The sequence below is a fragment of the Lampetra planeri genome, unplaced genomic scaffold (assembly GCF_965212315.1).
Source record: "Lampetra planeri unplaced genomic scaffold, kcLamPlan1.2.h2 scaffold_1056, whole genome shotgun sequence".
Classification (NCBI taxonomy): Eukaryota; Metazoa; Chordata; class Hyperoartia; order Petromyzontiformes; family Petromyzontidae; genus Lampetra; species Lampetra planeri.
Window position 1 is genome coordinate 1 of NW_027613766.1, and position 22,500 is coordinate 22,500.

Consider the following 22,500-nt stretch of genomic DNA (forward strand, 5'->3'; position numbering starts at 1 on the left):
GGGACCAGGAATTTTATGTCTCCATGGCCGTTTAAGCATTATTTTGTACAGTTGATTTGTGGATACATGAGCGCCATCGAGTCGATAATCGGGTACATGCAGGACAATGGTGAGGATAATATGGGTACGTGCAGATGAGAAAAACACAATTTATAATGCTGGATAAATAGATATCGTTGTAATAAAAAATGTCGCCAATAAATAACGACTTACAGTTATATCCTCTGTTTAGCCGTCATGTGTGACCATCTAATTGAAAAAAGTATGAATGTGTGCTGTGAGTCTCACGGCACACATAACTTCTGCTCTCTCCCATGAAACATCTGCTGATGTTTCACCGAGTAAAAATAGAACTGACGTTTGGATACACTTGCCTCATACGCTCAGATGAGGGAGCTATAAAATATTCAAGGATGAATCTATCTTTTTATCCAACGGCCATAAAAAGATGAGTCCAGTTAACCAGGGCTGCACAAGAAGAGTATAAACTGTTTACATTTTAAAATATAGATGAACGTGAGCTCAGAGGCATGGATTAGAAAGTCATGGCTTTGTTTATTTGAAGGAGGATGTGTTTGCCTCTGTGCTACAGTTTTATTGGAATATTTCTGTTTAGATTTTGAGCCCCACCTAGTGGTGCGCCACAGCGCGTAAATTGAATGTTTTTGTGTTTGTTTTCTTTTTTCTTTTTTTTGTAGGATGCAAAGCTGTAAACCTTCAGGACGATTAACATAACATCCAATCTGAATCTCTAATGATCAATTACAGTCACACGGAACAGGGTTCAGATCAATTTGGGCAGTAACTAGAATCAGCTTCTCGTAAAGAGCTGGGTGAGCCACCTTGATCCTTTCAGGACCAGATCTTATCCTCCTCCTGTCTCCTGGGACCCCTCATGTGTCAGTGTGACTAGTAGAGACGGGTTCATTCCAATCAGCTCAGAGGACGAAGGCCATGATGATTTGACATCTGCTTTCTTTCCGTAATGTCCGTGAATGAGTTTAGAAACGCTGTTGAGCAGTGCCCCCCCCCCCACCCGCTCTGACAACACAGAGAGGCTGTGAACTGAGCTCACCTATCGCAGAGCAGCACAAAGAGCCAACAGATAGCACATTGGTTTTATCTTTTCATGAGCTCCTCCGGGGAAATTGGTTCTGCCACTGTGTAAGAGCAGTCTGCGACTTTCTCTGTGTAAATACACATATTTATGCTTCTGTCCCTTCATTCTGTTTTTTTTTTTTTTTTTGCTTCTGCTCAATCATCAAATCACCTTCTACAGTACATGAGTCAGTAATTCTGTTAATTCACATATTTGCTAGTTATAATGTACCAGTGTTTAAACATGCTGTGATAACAAGTAGGTACTTTGAATCCCAACAGCATCAGTCGACTCGTCATGAGACCCATGATTATTCCTCTGCCAAGCTCACTGCACACTCTGGTTGTTCTAGAACTATCTTTGCGAGCCGACATGTCTAACTGCCCCTCCCCACTGGGCTGCCCGACCCACTTCTCAGGCTCCCCGGGGATGAAGATCTACATTGACCCCTTTACCTACGAAGACCCCAACGAAGCTGTCCACGAGTTTGCCAAGGAGATTGACGTCTCCACGGTGAAGATCGAGGAGGTCATCGGTGCAGGTACAGTCAGTCCGTCAGCTTGTGTGTGTGTGTGTCAGATGTCATATGTTTACATCAGTCTTGCACGTATGTTTAGAGCAAATATGTTTGAGGTCACTAAGTCCGGCCTTTGACAAGTTCACAACTAACGCAGCTGCAAAAACACGTCAGCAGCATGTAGGTCAGGTGCTCTGGTTACCTGGCGACTTCAGAAATGTTTCCTGTCATGTTTCCTGTGTGTCTCTGCTTTTGTGCTTTTCTGCACATCTTCAGCTTTATGATGCGTTTGTATTTCTTGCTGTCATTTGAAAATGATCAGGGTATTGCTCGTTGTTTCCAGGTTTCCCGTAAAAATGTAAACAGGTCTCTGGTTGTTTTTTTGTCTCGGGACCTCAGCATCTTCACAGCCAGGAGGGCACGCTGTTACCATATGTGAGGGTCAATACAGAGGCTACAATGGGCCTGGAAAGCTCCTGTGGTGGTGTGAGGGAGTGGCGCAGATAGGATAGTGGGAAGAACACATGACAAACTAATGAAAAACTTCTATTTTTGTGGATTTCACTGTGTGGTGTCTGCAGGACTTCCTGCACGCTCGCTTCACATAAGGGTTTCCATAATTAATGAAATGACTTCTAAAGGATTACAGGTTATTCAAATTTGTTAAATAAACAATGCACATTTGATCAAATAAACTCCATCTTGTCTGTTTTTTTTTCCTCGAGGTGAATTTGGGGAAGTGTACAAAGGCCGTCTGAAGCTGCCTGGAAAGAGGGAGATCTACGTGGCCATCAAAACCCTGAAAGCAGGGTACGTCGAGAAGCAGAGGCGAGACTTCCTATCTGAGGCATCAATTATGGGCCAGTTTGACCACCCCAACATCATCCGCCTGGAGGGAGTGGTGACAAAGAGCCGTCCTGTCATGATCGTCACAGAGTTTATGGAGAATGGAGCTCTGGACTCTTTCCTGAGGGTGAGTGACCACATCAGAAAACAACCCAGGAGATCAAACTATGGCACTGTAGAACACAGTGGAGGACACAGCAATCCTCCTAGAGGCTGCTGCGGTGTAATACATTTTACAGGAACATCATTTCAGTCATTCCTACTTTGTAAAAACAACTAGCAATCTAAATTAGTGTTTAAATTCTCTATTAATGCCTGAAGCTATCAACCAGTTCTTCACTCTTTGTTTCATATTAAGCATTGAGCGGACACACCACTTCATCAATATTCGTCTCCCCTTCCTTCCATCTCGTGGGCTGGTGTTCTATTGCACTTTGATCTCGGGTGGGTTTAAGGGGCTCTTTGAAGTTGGCTTTGCTAACCGCCACATCCGACTTGTGTTTCTATCGATCTCCCTTACGCTCTTATTTGTTACTGGGTCTTCAGGGTTCAAAGCTTGCTCTTCAGAGCATTTGCACAGGGGTCTGCACTGCTCAGATGTGACAAAAAGGGATTCCTGCATAGCAAAAAATCCAAAATGCATGTGTAATGCTTACAGTATAATATCCATCAATGGCACAACCTTTACATTGTCGACATTAAACGGAGCACGAGCCGCACGGCCGTCAGCGGTAACAACAACTGAAAAAAGTGACAAAAAACAAGCAAAGTGGATTTATTTACACTTGTTTGGAGGTCAAGAATTTGGACGAGTGGGACACTGCGCACAGGTGTGCATTAAACGGTTTGAAGACGCGATGCGATGGTGAAGAACTGCCGTGCGTTAGGGCTTGTATACATACACATAAACTTTGGCAAACTTGTGGTTTAATCAACGGGTAGGTGTGCGTTAAGCTGTTTTAAGGCATTAACCCTTACACACGTGTGTATGTGTGGGTGTGCATGTGTGTAGTACTGTCAGTAATACGTGTGACTCTACAAATGAGTCATTTAGTGTTTTCAGAGTTTCTGTTTCAGAGACTCAGTGAGAGTAAAACAGCTCAATTCACAAATCCTCATTAATTCCAGCGATATCCTGCAGCTAGTTTCACTCAGTCGTAACGAAAAGTTGAAACCCTGTTTGTTTTCTGTGCACTCTCCTCCTCTTCTAGCAAAATGATGGTCAGTTCACAGTGATCCAGTTGGTAGGGATGATGCGTGGGATCGCAGCCGGGATGAAATATCTCTCAGAAATGAACTACGTGCACCGTGACTTGGCTGCACGAAACATCCTGGTGAACAGCAACTTGGTGTGCAAAGTGTCCGACTTCGGCTTGTCCCGCTACCTACAGGATGACACGTCTGACCCCAGCTACACCAGTTCCTTGGTGAGTATCATGTACCATAACCTGTTATCTTGTCAACCCATGTTCTTCTACATCCACTGCGTCCTTTTGGTTTAGTTTCGTATTGGTGTAAAACATAGTGTATGAAGCATACGTGACACTGGGGATGGCAGGTACAAACAGTATACGTCAGAAACGACATGAATTTGGCCAACAGTAGAGATTTTAGCTGTGTGTTTCAAATCAAATACTTCTATATACTTAGTATGTTGAGTACATAAGTGCTTTCACACTGAATGAGTATGTGAAAAAGTAGTGTACTACGTTCACAACTGGTACACATTAAAGTTCAGTGGATCGATGGACGCTTTCACCCTCAACGTCCTCCATCTTAGTGACGTAGAAATGACGACCTTTGACTTTTAGAGCTGGTGGGGACAGCAGAGACACCAGCGTCACTACGGGGGACATCACTTACCCATGGAATCCAGGCCAACGCTAACGTTAGCTTGATAGATAGTAAACCACAGCACATGTTCAGTCATTGGTGTCGTGGGGTACTTTTGGTTCTGTGTGATAAATTTTCATCTTCACTGGAGATTGAGGTTTGAGATGTGAGGTCAGAGGTTGATGTGTTGGAAATATTCACTGAATGCGTCTACTAGCGTATCGGCAGTAAGTTTCATTTTCACGTCATTTTCTGTAAGTGCTGCTTGATTTGCGACACCAATACCTGGTGGAAATTTGTGCACATAGTACATAGTGAGTACATAGTGTGCATAGTTTTCTAATGGAAACATGTGATTTGAGACAGGACAGTACGTGCCTACCACAATAGAGCATGCTGATGATGTCATCAAGCTGCGCCAGTTTTGGTGGAAAGCATGGAGCTTCCAGGGGGTAGGAGGAGGAGTTGGTTTGGGTTTAAGGAGTCAGATGTTGGCGACAGTAATCCTGTAGAGAGGGGATACAAGGTCTTTGTTAGGCTCAAAAGAAAAAACTGGGCCCTCCCCAAACACCAGTCAGTCAAGTGGAAAGAAAGGTGACGTTCCACTCCAGCAGATTGATATTTCACAAGTACTTACGAATGACAAAAAGAATCGACGGTGGATTGATATTACAAATAACATTACCGTGAACCTGTGTAAGGACATGGTGCCGATTCTTCCAGTGGAGAAAAGCAGCTTTCAGAACATGATTAAACTGTGTGACAATGAACTCCGGAGCATAAAACACTTTGCAACTAGTGGCCGTGTCGCACAATGGAGTCTCACAGTCCACATCAATGAACCTTTTACTTTGATTTTGTATTCATTGTTTCGATATTTCACACCACAACATGTGTTCTTACTGCGTATGCTTCAGGTTATACGTACTGCTATATAGATTTTGGGCCTTATCGCCGTGTGATGCCGCTGTGTGTGTAGCAGTGATGCGTCATCTAATCAGTTTTGCTTCTATTTGACACTGTCTCCCTCTGTTTGAAGATCTGCATTTCAGTGGGTCTCATTTCACTCTGCCGTCCTCCCCCCTCCACTATCTCCTACTCTGTAAGTCATGGACTTGAGGTCTGTCACATCTTCATTAGTGTGGAGACAAGCGTCCTCTGGGAAGCCTCCTCTCTCGTTGACATGCCCGTAGTGCAGAGACACCAAAGGGCATTGCGGCCTCTTAAACTGACAGCTCCCACCCCCCATCCCCCTCCCTTCCTCCCTCCTTCCTGTTGCTCATCATTCATTATTGCTGGGGCATTATGGGAGGCTTTGGCTCCTCATTAACTCCTCCACACCACAGATCTGTAATTATTAGCAGTCGTCGTTAGTTCATCTCCTGCCTCCTCTAATTCCAAACACACTCTTACACTCATGCAAACACACAGCATGTCATTAAGATTCCCAGCATGATCATGGTTGTGCATGAGTTTTTCTTTGAATGAGTGTGTGTGTGTGTGTGTGTGTGTGTGTGTGTGTGTGTGTACATGATGCCTACACGCACAGGCATGTGCACGTAAGCGGGGAAAGAGGATGAAGTATCACCTCACTGTCTTTGAGTCAAGTTCAAACTAGCTTATTTTGTTGCTACTGAATTGTTTGCGTCTGCAGGCAAAACTGGTGGAAACAGGTTGGTGGTTTTATTGGTCTTACTATTGTTTTACCTCAGACAATCCTCAGGAGTTCCGATGTAGTTGATTAGATGAACCTATGCTTACAGCTCCAGCAGCACACTGTTGTGCTTGTGATAATAATTTGACTTTTTCCAGCATTCCGTGAACAACCATGATTTAGCACTGTGAACAGCTGTGGATGGTGAAATGAGTGTGTTGTAGAATGAAGGAACAGCCTGTTGCCTGCTGATCTCACTATGGCTCTTCTTCTCTTCTTCTCTTCTTCTTCTTCTTCTTCTTCTCCTTCTTCAGCAATAAAGGGGACTTGTCTATGTGTTTTTTGTCCCTCACAGGAAAATTAAATGATAAACAAGAAAATACTTGCAGTGATGTAAAACTGAGTTCTGAAATATTGGCTTTTAATTTTTTAGATTTTTTTTTCAGATTTTTTAAAATGTTTTAGTTTTTTAGAATGACATACCTTCTTTCATCATACATGCTCAATGACGCGATTTGAAATCTCCTTTGTGGTTATTATTTAATCCATGTCACTTTGTCATGACATGTACATGTCCTTATTTATTATAAATGCCAACCTGTTTTACCTGTTAGTGAAGAGATTCATCTGTCCATGAAAACTCCAAGTACTAACTATTTTTCATCATTTGCCGATAGTTGAAAAAGCTAACACATGATATTTATTGACGTCAACGTCTGCTCAGGGGGGAAGCTCTATTATCTACAGAGTTAAATGTGTTGCATAGCTTAGCAATTCTAATTTACACACTGGACCTTTAATACCTTTATGTATCAGGTGGAATATTGGACTTATATTGATCATATACACTGTTTTGTCAATGTCAACATTTTGTCAACATTTTGGCCCCAGTCAAGGACAAGGTTTCCGACTGAACATCACGTTAAGGAACATACATTTGAAACATACAGTTTACAACTTAAACACGTGTTTAACACATGTTCCATTTAAAGTCAGTTCAGATTGATAGAAATCTGAAAGTGCTAAATGCCGCTTCACCATGTAACAATCTACCCGGAGTCAGTAGATCTGGGTTTATCAGAAGTACTTCCTGAAGAAATTTCTCACATTTGATTATAAACCATGACACAGCACTATCAGATGACAAGAGGTGCTAGCTCAAGATACAGTATGGCCTCACAGTGGTGGAGCTGAGAGCTAATTGCTCCTCAGGAATCGTGCTTTGTGCGTTTCACCCATGTGGCTGAACCTTGTCTGGGTGTTACTCTGCAATAAAGAGGATCAGCACCTTCTAAACGTGTGTGTAAAACAGGGTCTGAAAGGTGGGATTAGACTGTAGTTTGCGGTTGAATGTAAACAAAGTGTCCTTGAGGGCTTTATCTGCAGAGTCAATACGTGTATGAAGGCTGGCGAGTTTGGGGCTTCTTCAAATCTCCTCCACCCACGCTTGTATCACTTGATCCAAAGCCAGCCCCCACCAGCTGAATACACCACCCCTCCACCATCTGTAAGCAGCTTTAGTCTGTCTGCTTCTCCTGAATGGGACACATTTTCAGCCCCAGGTGTTTGTTGACATAGACCAGTGAATAGTACACGCCCATGAGCAGTATACATTGACAAATTGTACTTCTAATTGCATTCAAATTGTACTTCATTTTATTTCAGTTAACGAGGGCTATTCTCTTCAAGCACCCAGTACCTTTCCAACACAGTGTGAATATGAAAATGTAACAAAAGGACATACATGTAAGATATTAGATAACTGATTTTTAAAAAATGAAGTGAAAGTTATTATTTTCTTTTCAAGTGTCCTGCTCCATCTCCATCTGAGACAAAAACCCACAAACTGAGCTGCAGGTTCTCCATCTCCTCCAGGTCCCACATTGGTCATGTGCATGTGTCATATACAAAATGTCAGTTTCGTACAGTGGTTGCCATGACGTTCTCCACTCAGACTGAGGAGGAACTGACCTGTGATGGAAAAGCTGGAGTAGTGTCAAAGTGTCATGTGTATCCATCTATTTTGTTCCCTTCAAATTACAAAGGGTAGTTTGATCAGTGGACATGCAGTGGAAGGGAAGCTGATCCATACTTCCATGTCACCTGTCAACGTGAACACATCTCCCATGCTAACATGCTAACAAGCGTCGGGGGAGGCTGGGGGCTCTTGTCTGCCACGCTGATTGGTTGCTTGTTGGCGATAGCTGGGGAGGTCAAGGAGTGAAGGGGACTGTTCATGGCTTAATTAAAGAAAAGGATTATGTGTAGGAGTCAAGTCCAAGGAAATCAGGGAAATTAAATCGTGCTAACAGGCAGTGATTTACATCGCCATCGACCTCCTCCTCAAGTGAATTAATCAGCCCTTTCCTAATACTGCTTTACTAATTTTTCCATGTGCTTTTAAGCATCCTAATTACAATGGCCGTGGTGTGAAGCTGGATGTATGGTCGGGAGGACCCGCTGGTAATTGTGTTAACCCTGGATGTGGGTTCATTGTGAAGTGGTGTTGTGGAGGTGGGACACGGAGGGGTGCTGCCCTCCCTCTCTGTTGGCTGCTCACCAACGTCGTGATTAATTGGGTTTATAAAATAATGCTTTTACTGCCCTGGTGGTGCTGAGGGGATGTTTGCAAAGTGATTTCTATACTTTGAGGACTGTGTGTTTTACAGCAGTTCTTACCATTATATTGTCACTGCGTCCTGATTGGTTGACTGGTTTAATATGTTCCATTTGGACACGTGCGGTGCGTGCATCATCTCAGCTGATACAGGAGAGGGGGGGAATTGGAGCGAGGTTTACATGACTGTCTGTACACGAGTCAGCCATCCATTTCTTATTCGCAAGAAGCGGTGCACCGGGGGGGGCTGTGATGACTGACGCTGTCCTTGCATTCATTACATGTCACATGTGCTTTGCATGCGTTGACCGAGTGTTGTGGGCGTATTCACACACTCCATACCGTACGTCCCCCAGGTGACTTTGTGTGTGTGTGTGTGTGTCATCTGGGCGGAGTGGGGTTGAAAGGGGCTCATCCGTCAAATCCCTGTGACCTGGCTGACATTCTCTCAGCTCCGCTCCAGTGCTCGCTCGGTGTGGAATGTGCTGTTGTTTCTGTCATTTGTCTGCTTTCCGTTTGCATCATTCCTCCTCCTCTCTGGCTTCAGGCCAATACTTCTTTTTTGGCTCGTTGTAAATATGTATGTACTGTTACAGAAACAAGCGTTCAAATGGAAATGTTTGAAATCTGAACTCTTTTTTTTTTTTTTAACATGTATGAACGTTTACCTGGAAAACAGACATGTTGGTCTGCGAACCAATGTCCCATCCTTCATTTGTTACCTGTATTATTACCCTTTTTTTGTTTTCGTAATTTCGCCCAATGCTTTGTCAGTAATTCACTCTTTGAAATACTAAACAGTTGTGACATTGTCTGCTTCTGTTTGAGGGAGAACAAACTCTAAAACTTGACAAGCCCAGAGGCTCACTGAAGGCGATGTTTTGATGTTCAAAATCAGCCTCTCTGTGCTTACACACTTGTTGAAGTTGACAGGTGTTTGTCCATGGTGTACGCTCCTTCCCCGTCTCACTGGTCCGGTTGGTGGAAGACAACATTTGACAGGTCGACATCGTTAATTAACTGGGATTAGTCTCTCTTTGGAGACGTCCTCACGAATACCCACCCCAGGTCACCAATGGACTGACCAGACACCATCTGCATCTGGCTGCACATCTGGAACTGGATCAGTCAGATTCACAAGTGGTTTATATTTAAAACTGTGTTTCCGTTGCTTTGTCTGGGGGTGCAGTGAGAACTCCATAGCCGGTGGCATCATCAAACAGTGACAAACTATCTGAAGCCAGCACCTGTCTTCTTCTACTGTGTGGGAGTCAGTGTGATCCCTGACCCCATGATGATCCCATGGTGCTAAATCTCCGAGTGCTCCCCTTGTCTGTGTGTTCCACAACAAACAGGTTGAAAGTCACCGTAAAAGGAGATTTATTTGGTTGATTTACCAAAGCGGACATATCTCTTCAAAATAAATCATAGATTTCCCCATGTTTTAGTCCCCTTGGACTTTGATAGATTCAACAATGCAAAGACAAACACTGGCCAGCTTATATGGAAAATCTAGTTAGGTTGTTCCAGTTTGTTAAGATGTATTTGAGTATTATCAACGTCCTGTGAAGGAATTATGGGGCCAAGGTCAACACTGTCTAATATTAGCTGAACAAGTGAAAGCAAGACTCACTTTAATTTGACAGTGAGAGCAGACGTCCATTGGGGAGGGGGTCGTTTCAAGGCAGGAAGATGCTATTGATGCTGGCGAAATGGAAGTTGATAAATAATACATTACAGCAAAATGCTTCCATGCATAATATAGAATCACACTGTCTAAGAAAGCAACAGATCCTATCGTATACATTAAGTCTCGTGAGCAAACTTAGATTGAATTCACTGTCAGACTGCAGATGAATGTCAAAACTACAGTTTTATACACACATACACACACACTGAATGGAATCATCTTTACTGAAAGGGAATTTGGAGTGTGTGTGTGTGTGTGTGGTGTGTGTGTAGCATAGTGGAAAAATGAAAGTCCACCTCGTGGGATGTTTTTGGATATCGACAGAACAAAATCACCTTGATGATGAGAATGTCAATAATAAATAAATCACCAATCACTCTTGGAAGGAACAATAGTAGATGTACTTCAAACAAGTGTCAGTTTGCTAAATGGTCTCCAGTGGTCACTCTGGGTACTTATGCTGTTGAAAGATGCTAAAACTTGTCTGATTTCAGACAGACTTTTGGAACTGGTCCTCCTCCAGATGATGACTGCCTCACGTCCTCTCTTGCTGTATTTTACAGTCCTTCACACAGTGTCTTGGCGGCGTATTAGTTCTCTGAAACCTCTTCAGACAATGTTTGACCAAGAGGATTCTGGCAGTCGAAGTATACTTTAATGAGTCAGTGTGGATTTCTAAAATTAATTTGTTCCTCAAATGAAGACAAACCATTCAACGTGCGTATTTGACACTGACATCTCTGTCAACTCGTCTTTTCTTCTCCTGTTGTGTCTTTTCCTCATCACTCAGACATCCAGGGCAGATCACTGCTCCTTAGGTCCATTTCATTGGACACTGTTTGGAAATAGATTACTGAAGTTGGAGGTGTGAAGGAAAGACAGGAAGTGAAGGACGGCAGCGAGCGCTACATATTTACCTGATGGAATCATATCACATGGATCCAGACGTAAAAAGGCTCCGGCCAAAACCTGCGACACACACCTCCTCCTCGTACTTTGACTTTGGGGTATTTGCCGTATCATTTCAGTGACAGTCGACATGATGCTGTCTGGTGGTGGATGCATCCCTGATGCTGCCGCAAAAACATGACAGATGTTTTTTTACAACCTGTGACACCAGGAAATACGACCCTTGCTTGGCCACATGTTTTTTTTTTTTTTTAATCTTCCCAACCTTGCTGTCAGAGGAACACGTCACTTCTTGTCATCTGAGACATCGGCTGTGTCAGTTATGTCAGATGTGTCATCTTCTTCGGCTCACTCGGTTGTTGTGGAGCTGATCCCAGCTGTCAGCGGGACCAGGTCCTGGACCAGTCACCAGCTGAAGGACAGACAACCATTCACACTCACATTCACACCTATTCACAGGGACCAGTGAACCTCAGCATGCTTTTGGAGGTGGGAGGGAGCAGAGTACCCGGAGACACGCCCCTCTCCAGACCCAGTGTATGGAAGTTGTCACTGGTAAAAGCAGGTGCAACAGATCAGGTGGTGTCATCAACCTACGGTGGCTGCACGGTGCGAAGCTCTCATCTTGTGGTAACTTTCGGGGGACTGATAGGTCATCACATGCCGTGGCTGTCCCAGATCAAGTGTTTTTGTCGTATGTTGAAAGATCAGTTCAAGTGTTTCACCTTGTCCACTCAGAGCAAACGGATCATGAATATGCTTTTTTTCATTTTTTTGGTTAAATTTGCGTATCCATGTCTCCTCCACTGTTTCTTGTGTATCTCTTAGGCAGCGTTACAGCACCACCTACAGGCCTGGCAGATACAACAGCGTTTCGTTGGTTTTGTGTGGCCACACACGTTTCTTCTTCCAAACTGAGAGAACCTTTATCAATTATTTACCTTTATTAATATTAATTAACCTTTATTATTAATACGAAAAAGTATTGGATCAGTTCCATGTTAGTGTGGACATGTCCACACCTCCTTCCAGTGGTCTTCATAGTTTGTTTCAACCAGATAATTGAATATCCAGATAGTTTGGATAATTACTTGTCGGCGATGTCACATGATTCATTTATTTTCTGGGGAGTTTTTTTTCTTTTTTTTTTTCTTCTAAGTTAACTGTCCAAGATAATGCAACATTGTGAATTTTGTTTTTTGGCGGCGATATTTCACTTCAAGGCAAACAGTAGACCGCCTCATCAGTTTTTCAGTAGCCAGCAGTTTATACCCAAAGAGCTGTCCCCATGCTTCAGGGCCTCCGCGACTTCTCATGTTTCTGTGTTGACACTAGGTCTGTTTGAATTCCCATCATCTCTGCCACCCACTCACCACCACCCCATCACCCCAACTAATTCCCTGCAGCATTAACGCTCTCTCAGCTGAAGGGGTGGTGGTGGTGGTGGTGGTGGTTGGGGGTGTGAGGGGGGGCAGCTTCTTTGCTTTTTATTATGTTTTCGCCGCCTTCCTTGAATGCATGAGCTGCTCAGCACTTTGTGTTATTAAAAGAGGATTTTGGCAGCGCCATCACCGGCCCACAGCTCTAATTACTAAAGGTTTGCATTGCTGCCTCTGATTCAACTGCCTTCGAAACATTATTACTTGTGTCGGTGGCGTTGGAGGCACACAGGAAGCTTCTTGTGAAGCCTGTGTCTCATATCTCACAGGGTCCTCCAGCGTGAGGGAGCGATGATAAATAATACACAGCATCTTGCTCGGAGCAGTTACGTCCTTTCATTTTATTCTGCATCGGTTACTTTATTCGTCATGTTATATATGTGCGCTCAATAAAATTATTGACTTGAAGCATCGCCCCCTCGTCACTGATGGATGGAGAAGAAAGGGCCTCATGTTTTTGAGGGGACAATATTTGGATCATATCGGTGTAGCTTTTCTGCCCTCAGACAAAACAGGGCGAGAGAAAGTGTCCTGGGGACTCCGTTGAGATGAAACTCTTCAAATATGAACTAGTCTGAGATATGAGAAAAGCATTGAAGTCACCGGGGCTTAGATAGACTTTATTCCTGTATTGATCTCTTCCTGCTCCCTCCCTCCCCCTCTATCATCGTCTCTACCCATTCTTCTCACAGCTTCTCTGCTCTCAGAATGCGACGTTGTTGTTGTTGTTGTTTGTGTTTGGTGGCTTTGGGTCTGTTTCCAGCAGCAGCTTATCTGCACACGCTCAGGTTTTAGCTCAGTGGCATTATTAAACTGTTGGAGAGCTTCGCTATGATCGGCGAGCTGGGCGGTGGGGGGAGGGGGGTGTACACTAAAAAACATCTAGATGTGTGGTATGTGCATGCGTGTGCGCACATTTGGAAATATAAACAAGGACCTGGCGGTTTTCAGTCAGCAGGGCGCAGCCTGAGGCACAGGTAGTCCAATTACAGGCAGACCGACTCGGCACACGAGCCGAAGCTTGTTTTACCGGAGCCGGGCTGTGGGAGAGGAGATGTGTGTAGGGAGCTGCTGCTGACACAGATGCTGAATGGTGTGTGTGTGTGTGTGTGTGTGTGTGTGTTTTGGCTGCTGGAGAACGCATGCACCCGTTACGATGAAGAGATAAACAGGGTTGAAGGAGAAACGGCACCCGAGGTGGTGTTTCGAGTTAATGTGCTGCACCTGAAAACATTGTCGACAAGAAACTGAGCCGTTGTCCTCTTTCCTTTTCGTAGGGCGGTAAGATCCCTGTGAGGTGGACGGCGCCAGAGGCCATCGCTTACAGAAAGTTCACCTCGGCCAGTGACGTGTGGAGCTACGGCATCGTCATGTGGGAAGTGATGTCGTTTGGAGAGAGGCCCTACTGGGACATGTCCAACCAGGATGTGAGTGTCTTTATCGTTGGTTTGCCCTCGACAAAGATACAGATGCGGAGATCATGAAAAAGAAACATCACTCTTCAGTGTTATCGCTTTTCTCACTGCTTCAGCCAACACCAGTGTTTTATGAGGACGCTGGATTTGACTGTCCACAATCAAAGATAACTCATAAATGAGGAAGTCGCAATAAATCGCACACTTTTATCTTCTCCCATGTAGAATTATCACTGAAGACGTCCTTGACTCTGACTTTGAAAGCAGACGTATTACGGGCACAGTCCCACATATCACGTTTCCTTCCTGAGAGCAGTGAGTGATTGCTGAGAGCTCTGCCTTGTTCCCCATGTCCGTCTGGACGGGATCCACACACCAACACACCAACACACCAACACACAGCGCCGTTGGACACACTCCCACTCTGTTTGGTCTCTCATCGGGTCTCCATGGACTCTGCTCCACAAGGAGCAGATGTTGCCTCTGTGGGCCAGCAGCAAACTGCCTGGTGGGGCGAATGCAGAGAGGACGACTGGCATGGACAGTGTGTCCGGCTGCTCGCTCCACACACACACACACACACACCGCTTTTCCATATGTACCATTTTTCTCCAGATTCTGCTGAGTTTCAGTTGTACTCAGTCTGAGGGGAAGTTGCCAAAAACACGAAGCAGCCTCTAATTTGTCATGATGGTGTCGTTGATGCTCGATTGCACAGCTGAGCCTCTTCTTTGTTCCTCCACAATAACATAACACTGTTTCATATCAAACTTAATAATTAGAATAAGTTTAGGAATTAAAACTCCCTGTCACATGATCTGTGATGTTTTACAGGTCTTCTACTTACCAGTGTTACCAATGATCTGCACATGATTTCTTTCCATGTCAACTTTTAAAATTGTTTTGATCCCAAAGGTTTACCAACGTGAGTTGCATTTAAAAATAGTCAGAGAATACAAACACACAAATTGACAAACCCAGAATAAAAAGAAATATCACACCTGGGACAGTACATTTGTGTTTAGCTTCAGTTTAAAACAGGGGCCTCTGAGTGGGATCGGTTGGGACTGATTCAGGTCAGGTAGGAGCAGGGTGACATTGAAAACCTGCCGGATATGCGGCCCTCGAGGACCGGTTTGGACACCCCTGGTTTAAAAGTTACATGGCGACACTGGACCCGCTCTCCTCCCCCTCCATTGCCCCTCCTCCCCCACTCAGCTCTCCAGGAAGACAACGACTACGTGAGACTGGAAGCAAGCTGCTCTGAGCGGGAGCGGGGGCATCGTCCAGCTTCTGTCGACTTCAGGAGTGATGTTGTTGATGTTTGTGTAGAAAAATAACTGTATTTGAATTTAAATTTTCAAAACATCAAAAGCAGCAAGAGGAAGAAAATAAAAGATGCAATTAAGATGCATCACTAACACATTAAAATGAACACACGAACATTCAAATGTACAAAAAGTCTGAAAGTGATTTCGAATCAGAAAGATGCCGGCTCAGTTTCACGACTGAGGGAACGAACAGAAAAGACGGTCAGCTTTAGTTTTTAGGTCAGACTGAGGAGGAATTTAGATGATTCTTAAAGAACCTGCTTTGATTTCCAAGAAGTAAACCTTGAATCAAAACCAAAAAAAGAACAATTAAAAACAATTCAACATGCTGACCAGGTCATGTGACTTGTCTCCTACGGAATGTCAGTGAGGTTGATCATGATGTTCATACATTACAAGGAGATGGCAGCGAACCAATCAGAGGGTTTGTCACCACGTTGACCTCCGGTGACGTCAGCTGACATTCGGACCTCCTCCATCCCTTCTCCTGCAGGTGATTAATGCCATTGAGCAGGACTACCGTCTGCCCCCGCCCATGGACTGCCCCAGTGCCCTGCACCAGCTGATGCTGGACTGTTGGCAGAAGGACCGCAACGTACGCCCCCGCTTCACTGACATCGTCAGCACTCTGGACAAGATGATTCGGAACCCGACCAGTCTCAAAGCCGTAGCCAACATCCCTGCAGTGTGAGTAAAAAAAAGGGAGAAATCGCAAGCGTTCGCCCGGCGCTGGAAGTTAAGCACATATAAATATGCTTTTCATCTGTTTACATGTATAATTTACACAAACACAAGCCCAGCACGGCGCACATGTTCACTTTCTGCTCGCTCATAAAATAAACATGAATGTATTACTGTTGATTGCATCAAACCGTTTTTCGCTGTGGAATTTTCTCCTGCTGCTTGTAATTCATGTTTCACCCCAACATGGATGTACCGCTGTAGAACGCAGGATGGATTTAATGTAGCACCACTCCTTCAGCGACGAAATCCATTTGTTGACATAAGTGATCTGTGTCAACAAACATGTTCCAGGGTTCTCCTCACCTGTGCCCCCTCCCTCCTCAGGCCTTCTCAGCCACTGTTGGACAGATCCATCCCTGACTTCAACACCTTCAGCTCAGTGGAGGACTGGCTGGCGGCCATCAAGATGAGCCAGTACAGAGACAACTTCCTCAACTCAGGCTTCACGTCTCTGCAGCTGGTGGCTCAGCTGACCTCAGAGTGAGTTCACGTGTTCCAAAAGCACACGCCACTCAATGGACACACTCCAGTGACTGGAGAGTTTGAACGAGTGTGAATTAGAGCCCACTGACCAGCATTCTGCTGATGTGAATGTACTTTAAATAAACTGGATGTGACATGAAGGTCCGTGCTCCTCCACTGCCACGCCCCCTTTCATGGAAAGCGGCTTTGCCGAATCAGAATAATCAGAATAAACAGAATAATCAGAATAAAACAAATATTGCAACTTACCCCCAAGATGGTTGAGTGATTGGTTTGTTTGTGTGTCTTGTGGCAGGAGTACTGAATAAGGTATTTTTTATGTGTTGTAAATGTGTCCTACAGGGACCATTTTGTATCTAATGTGCTACAGGAGGTTTGGGTTTACTTACCGACCCCAAAGCCGTCACAGTACGGTGCAGGCTGAGGGACGGAGAGACACAAGGTGTGAGCATGAGTTGTGTTGTTACAGGGCACTCTGTCTTCACAAATAAACGTAGTGGCCGATGTTGTGTAAGAGTTTGTCCGTTCCATCAGTATAAAACAGAGACAGTTTGGTGAATTCTTCAGAAGAAACACAACTTGTTCAGTCTTCACTCTTCAGTCTTTGTCTGTTGTCAACGTTGTGTTTCCATTATATGCTTTATGTTTGGGGCATTTTTCTGTCTCTGCAGAGCAAACCAGGAATTAGTAGAATTTTAGAGTGGAGTGTCCTAGGTGTGGGAGGGTGACAGTCCAATGAACGTCTTTCCGTCTCTTGCTCCAATATGAGATCTGCCTCTTTTAATTTCCTTTGTGTCTGTTTCTCTTTCATTCTCAAGGGATCTGTTGAGAATAGGAGTGACCCTGGCCGGGCACCAGAAGAAGATTCTCAGTAACATCCAGTCCATGAGGGTCCAGATGAGTCAGTCCCCCCACAACCATGGCATGACTGCAGGAGGCGCTGTACCACGGAACGGGCAGCATCCGCAGGACCGACGCCCACGGCACCCCGCGAATGACCCCCGCTCCGTCGGAACGCGCCCGAGTCGAGACTATTGTATTAATCTAATCCGGTACCACGACAAAGGAGACCAGGGTCCACATGAGGAGTTCAGGGTCCAGACTCGATGTTTCCATGACAAGAAGACTTTCTCCACCGCCGATTGTGTCGTCGTACACCGAAATAACTCCAAACAAATCCAGACTGTTTGGTACAATGAGTAATATTGTATGTCTGTATTATCTGGACTTAGAAGAGTTGTAAACAGATATGTGAGACATTTAGAAACAACATGTGCTCTGTGATTTCACCCATACTGTTGTCAATGTGTGCAATGAAGATGCCTTGACCCGGCCAGAAATCAGTCCTGGGAATTATTTCAAAGAAAGAAGCAATTAGTCGCAGGATCAATTAGAGGGACGAGAATACAGGGATGTACAGTGGAGTTTGTTTCACATGATCTTTTGCTTGTTTGTAGAGTTTTAAAATGCATTGTAAATGGACTGGTAACACTTTGAAAAGCGGTTTATTTTTTGTCTTTTTGTCTCCGTCACGGTACGAGATGCCGCCCACTTGTATTACCGCTACCTGTGGAGTCCTGGGGGGAAGGAGCCAGTCCCACCCAGAGTCAGAGAATATATGTTTACCTTGAAAATAACATTCTAACTTCCACAATAAACCTTCATATTGAAGGTGATGTATGAATATGTATGTACAGAACTCTCTGCTTGCATTTTTGGCAAAGGACATGCTTGTTGACTAGATTGTGATAGATTCACGCCATGTGTAGGTTCCTACGGCGCCCTGGTTCCCTGGTCGGGATCATAGATCCCGGCGGACTCTTTACTTGAGGAATTGATGTCGTAGGTCTACATGAAGATTGCTGTAGGAGTTAAAATAGTCAGAAAATCTCAATATATCGAGGTCCTGTTAAACGTGGGTGTGCTGTCTCTAGCGGCTGAGCACTGACTTGTACAGTTGTGTCTGTTTTGTGTTTTTACGATGCGTATTTCTGTTGGATCTGTCCTTGTTTGCGTTGGAAGTGCTCAACATCATCCAGTGGGATCTGCGGACACTGACAGGCTCATTCGTGGGAGGTAAGTCACGTGTGACACTGACATCAACTCTCTCTCTCTCTCTATATGTCGCCGTTGTTTTGTCACCCAATTCCAATCCGTCTTCCTCGTGAGGCCAGATGTGGTTTTAGAATCCACATATGATCGAACGAATCTCACACACTGGAAACCAGAGTGAATGAGTCCAGTCTCTTCTCACAAGAGAACATCTGGGTTGAGCTTTTCCAACGGACGCCTGATGCCATTTCAGTGAATACGCGGAAGAAAAATGGGCACGGGGGCACAGCGTCGCTCAGCCTCCACAGACGGCTGCGGTTTAGCTGCCCAGTTTAATCTATGCACGCTCAGCATGTGCTCCTGCCATATGGGCAGGCAGGTTGAGCCCATTCACGCTTCTATGAGTCCCCACATAGCTGCAGAATCAGTGTGTACACTTTGGAATATTCTTGAAACGTGCTCCATGAAATAGCAATTCAGTTTTAAGACGCTTGATAGTTTTGTTGACATTTTTCTGACTGCAGTGGGATGTTACCATGGCTGCACTGAACTGCTCATCCGTCCATCCGTCCATCCGTCCATCCAAGCGTCTAAGCCCAGCGATGAGCTGCGGTTGTTCACTTGTTGGATGGGTGGGCTTGAAGCTGTGGTTGGTTGGGCTTCAACCAACTCCCAGCTCCCATCATGTGGTGACATGGGGGTTCACACCGCTAGCGCCAAGATCCTGAGAGTTTAACTGTGAATATTTGATGTCTTGTGTTTTTGAATTCTGAGCGTTTGTATCAGTTCTTTGGTTTTGACAAGGGACAGGAGATCGGACGGAACAAAGTGTTTTTGAAGACACACCCCACCCCACACCCCCTACTGTGCTCACTCTCAATTCATTGATGCTTCCTGAAGTTCTAAAAGGCACCAGACTCTCTTTGGAAACCTTGGATATTTTGGAAATTTCATGAAGGAATGACGGAGAATGTTCTAGATGTTTCTAACTGATCTACAGTATAGTACAGCTGAACGTCGCTCAGGGTTCACATCCACAGAGAATCAGTACATGGACCATCGTGTCCTGTTGGAACGTCCCGACTCCACTCTCATACTTCCATATTCATATCGTCGCGTCAAAACAAAACGCAGTGGGTACAAAGAGACGGGATTGTCAGAAGGTAATCAGAGGGTTTCTAGTTGGAAGGCCAAGTCAAGTGTCAAGTGACCTTGAGCAAGACTTTGAACCCCCCAGTTGCTGCTGACGCTGCGTCATAAGGACATAAGGCCACATTTTAAAATACTTTGAGGTAGAAAAGTGCAACAAAAATGCAGCCACTTTCCATTGTTTGTAACGTTCAACATTCAGTAGGAGTCTGTTTAAAACTGCTACCAATGGAAGAGCTCGTATTCCACCCAGCCCTGCTGTGGAAGGACGCTGTGCTGTCACATTAAAAATGACAGGCCCTTTGCATGTTATTAAGTACCCCCCCCCGCGCCTTCTTGTCATCATTCTCCTCTCCTCAGACCCGCCCACCCATCCCGATACTGGACGCCACATGTCCAACTCATTTATCGCTGTTGGAGGGCGCAAAAAAAATCTAAAAAAAAAACACACAGAGATACTGTAGAGTCATGCTTTAGGGTGTGAGCAATTACTGCGCACGTGTGTGTGTGTGTGTGTGTTACAAGTAATATAAAAATGACCTGGGTTGTTTGCATATAACCTGTTTTTTCCACATTACCCATTAAGTGTGTGTGTGTGTGTGAGAGAGTGGGGTCATTGAAGTACAGCTCTTATCGTCCTCTGCTGTGGTTTATGTGGTAACGTCTCTCCCATTCCCATTATATGAATGTGTACACCTTTAACTAATGGATAATACTGTGATAAGCGACAGAAATTCCTCGTGGGCAAAATCAATTCTCCAAGTCCATTGATTTACCAAGTATTCCCAAATAGAATCACACACTCCTTAAAACTGGCATAAATCCCTTTCACTGGAGCCAGTGATTCAATTTGAATGCATTAGTCCTCCACTCAACTCACTCTTATCTATTTGCTCCGCAAACGCAAGAGCTTGTGAATGAAATGATAGAATGTATTCATTATGTCCCTGTCGGTGCTGTTTGTCTTTGTAAATATCTGGCTGTAACGGCTCTGGGCTGTGATAAATGGAAAGGTGCTGTGTCATCCCTCTCTGAGAGCTGCATCCTACGGAGGCCATTCATCACGGAGTCTTAGCAAACAGGAGAACAGAGCTTGTTAAAGGTTTCATAGTGCCATAACGGTTGAAAAAGTGACCAACAAACCTCTCCGCTGCTAATTTATTTGAACAGGGCAGAAAGGTTCACCTGACCACAAAACTGAACTCATAAAGTTACGACGTCCCCTCTTTGTTATCCTCTGTTTCAGACTCAGGACTGGGTTTACACACATATAAACATCGCTCATCACCTGCCTGGACACAGACACACAGAGAATAAAGACTTCCTGTGGAGGAGGAGGAGGAGGAGGATGGGCGATCATGTGAAAGTGGGCACTTTCCTGGACACCGGCCACAATCTCACAATCTCTGTACGCATGACGGGGAGCACGTGTCATTGTTGATTTGTGTTTGTGTGAATGAGAATGTGTGTGTGTGTGTGTGCAGACATTTTCCTTTTTGTTTCTTCATGTATAGCCACCACTTGTAAATTGTGACAATTACGTGTCGAGAGTTTGTAAGCTGTAACTTTCCTGAAAACTATTGTACTAAAATGCACCCAATAAAGGCTCTGGAAAACAAGTCCATCACTCAGCAGACGGTGGTTCCATTTCCACTGGAGTCCAGAGTCATCCAGCTCTCCTGCTTGTCTGCACCACATAATGCTTGGTCTGACAGCTGCTGGAGAATTAAACAGCTTCATCAAAAGCCATCAGTGGTTAATTCGTCAAGTCGTCACTGGAGATACACTCACGCCACACACCGGGAAACATGATCGAATTTTAAATAAACTAGAGGAAATATTATAAATACAAGTGGATAGTAACACACGTTCCAGTTGTGAGGGACGTTCAATGCACGTTCCACAGCAATGAAATGGTCAATGAGGTGAGATGAGGCTGTCATTGCTTTTTAGAATAAGTGTTTCTCCACTCCTCGTCGATGGATGATATCCAGCTTCAGATGAGCAGAGATGCTGCTGAGTCAAACGCATCAAGAGTCAGTGTCGTGTCCTTTAAAACTTGGGATAGTACATATTCATTTTGTATTTAACATTTATTTATTAATGGACAGCCCCTTGAGATGCATCCTCTGGTTTTCAAGGTGGTCCAACAAAAAACACAACACAACCACAGTCACATAACGACATACACACGAGACTCTCACATACTGTACCAACAAGCGACACATCAGTACCCAACACCGTACCTGATAAGTACAAGCAAATACCACGATAAAATTCACACTGACATTGCTGGAGCAGAGTAAAGGCAACAGTTACAATAACGACAATAAAAAACAACAGTCATTGGCATCATCATCAGTACATGGCATTGTACATGTCACACACAGCCAACCATGACACAGCAATACAGATCCACCATTGCACAATGTGTGAAAACAAGAAGCCAACACCACTCGAGACAACTGCACAGTCTGTTGACAATGGTTCTTAGTGAGCTTTAAAAAAGACGTAATGAGTTGAGCTCTCTTGTGTTGATGGGAAGTTTGTTCCAGCTTTGAACGTGAAGGCACGTCTGCCAGTTTCTTCAAGTGTCTTTGGAACGACAAAGAAGGGTTGTTGAATGGTTCTGAGTGATGAGATGGATAACTGAAGTGGATACATTTGAATATGTGAAAGGGGTGAGAAGTCTGGACCCAAACGCAACACACGGGACACAAGT

General features: G+C 44.5%; 1 protein-coding gene across 1 annotated transcript in view; it reads left to right on the plus strand.

The window, feature by feature from the left end:
• The first annotated feature begins 66 nt into the window (after positions 1-66).
• Positions 67-22,500, plus strand: part of LOC144738570 (ephrin type-B receptor 1-like) — a 24,737-nt gene continuing 2,303 nt past the window's right edge. Inside the window, exons 1-9 of the mRNA XM_078621572.1 lie at positions 67-109; positions 1,452-1,640; positions 2,342-2,589; positions 3,674-3,889; positions 13,882-14,031; positions 15,844-16,037; positions 16,419-16,574; positions 17,396-17,672; positions 21,025-21,186. Of these exons, the coding sequence (XP_078477698.1) occupies positions 67-109; positions 1,452-1,640; positions 2,342-2,589; positions 3,674-3,889; positions 13,882-14,031; positions 15,844-16,037; positions 16,419-16,574; positions 17,396-17,672; positions 21,025-21,186 (1,635 nt within the window). The remainder of the gene's footprint in view (positions 110-1,451; positions 1,641-2,341; positions 2,590-3,673; positions 3,890-13,881; positions 14,032-15,843; positions 16,038-16,418; positions 16,575-17,395; positions 17,673-21,024; positions 21,187-22,500) is intronic.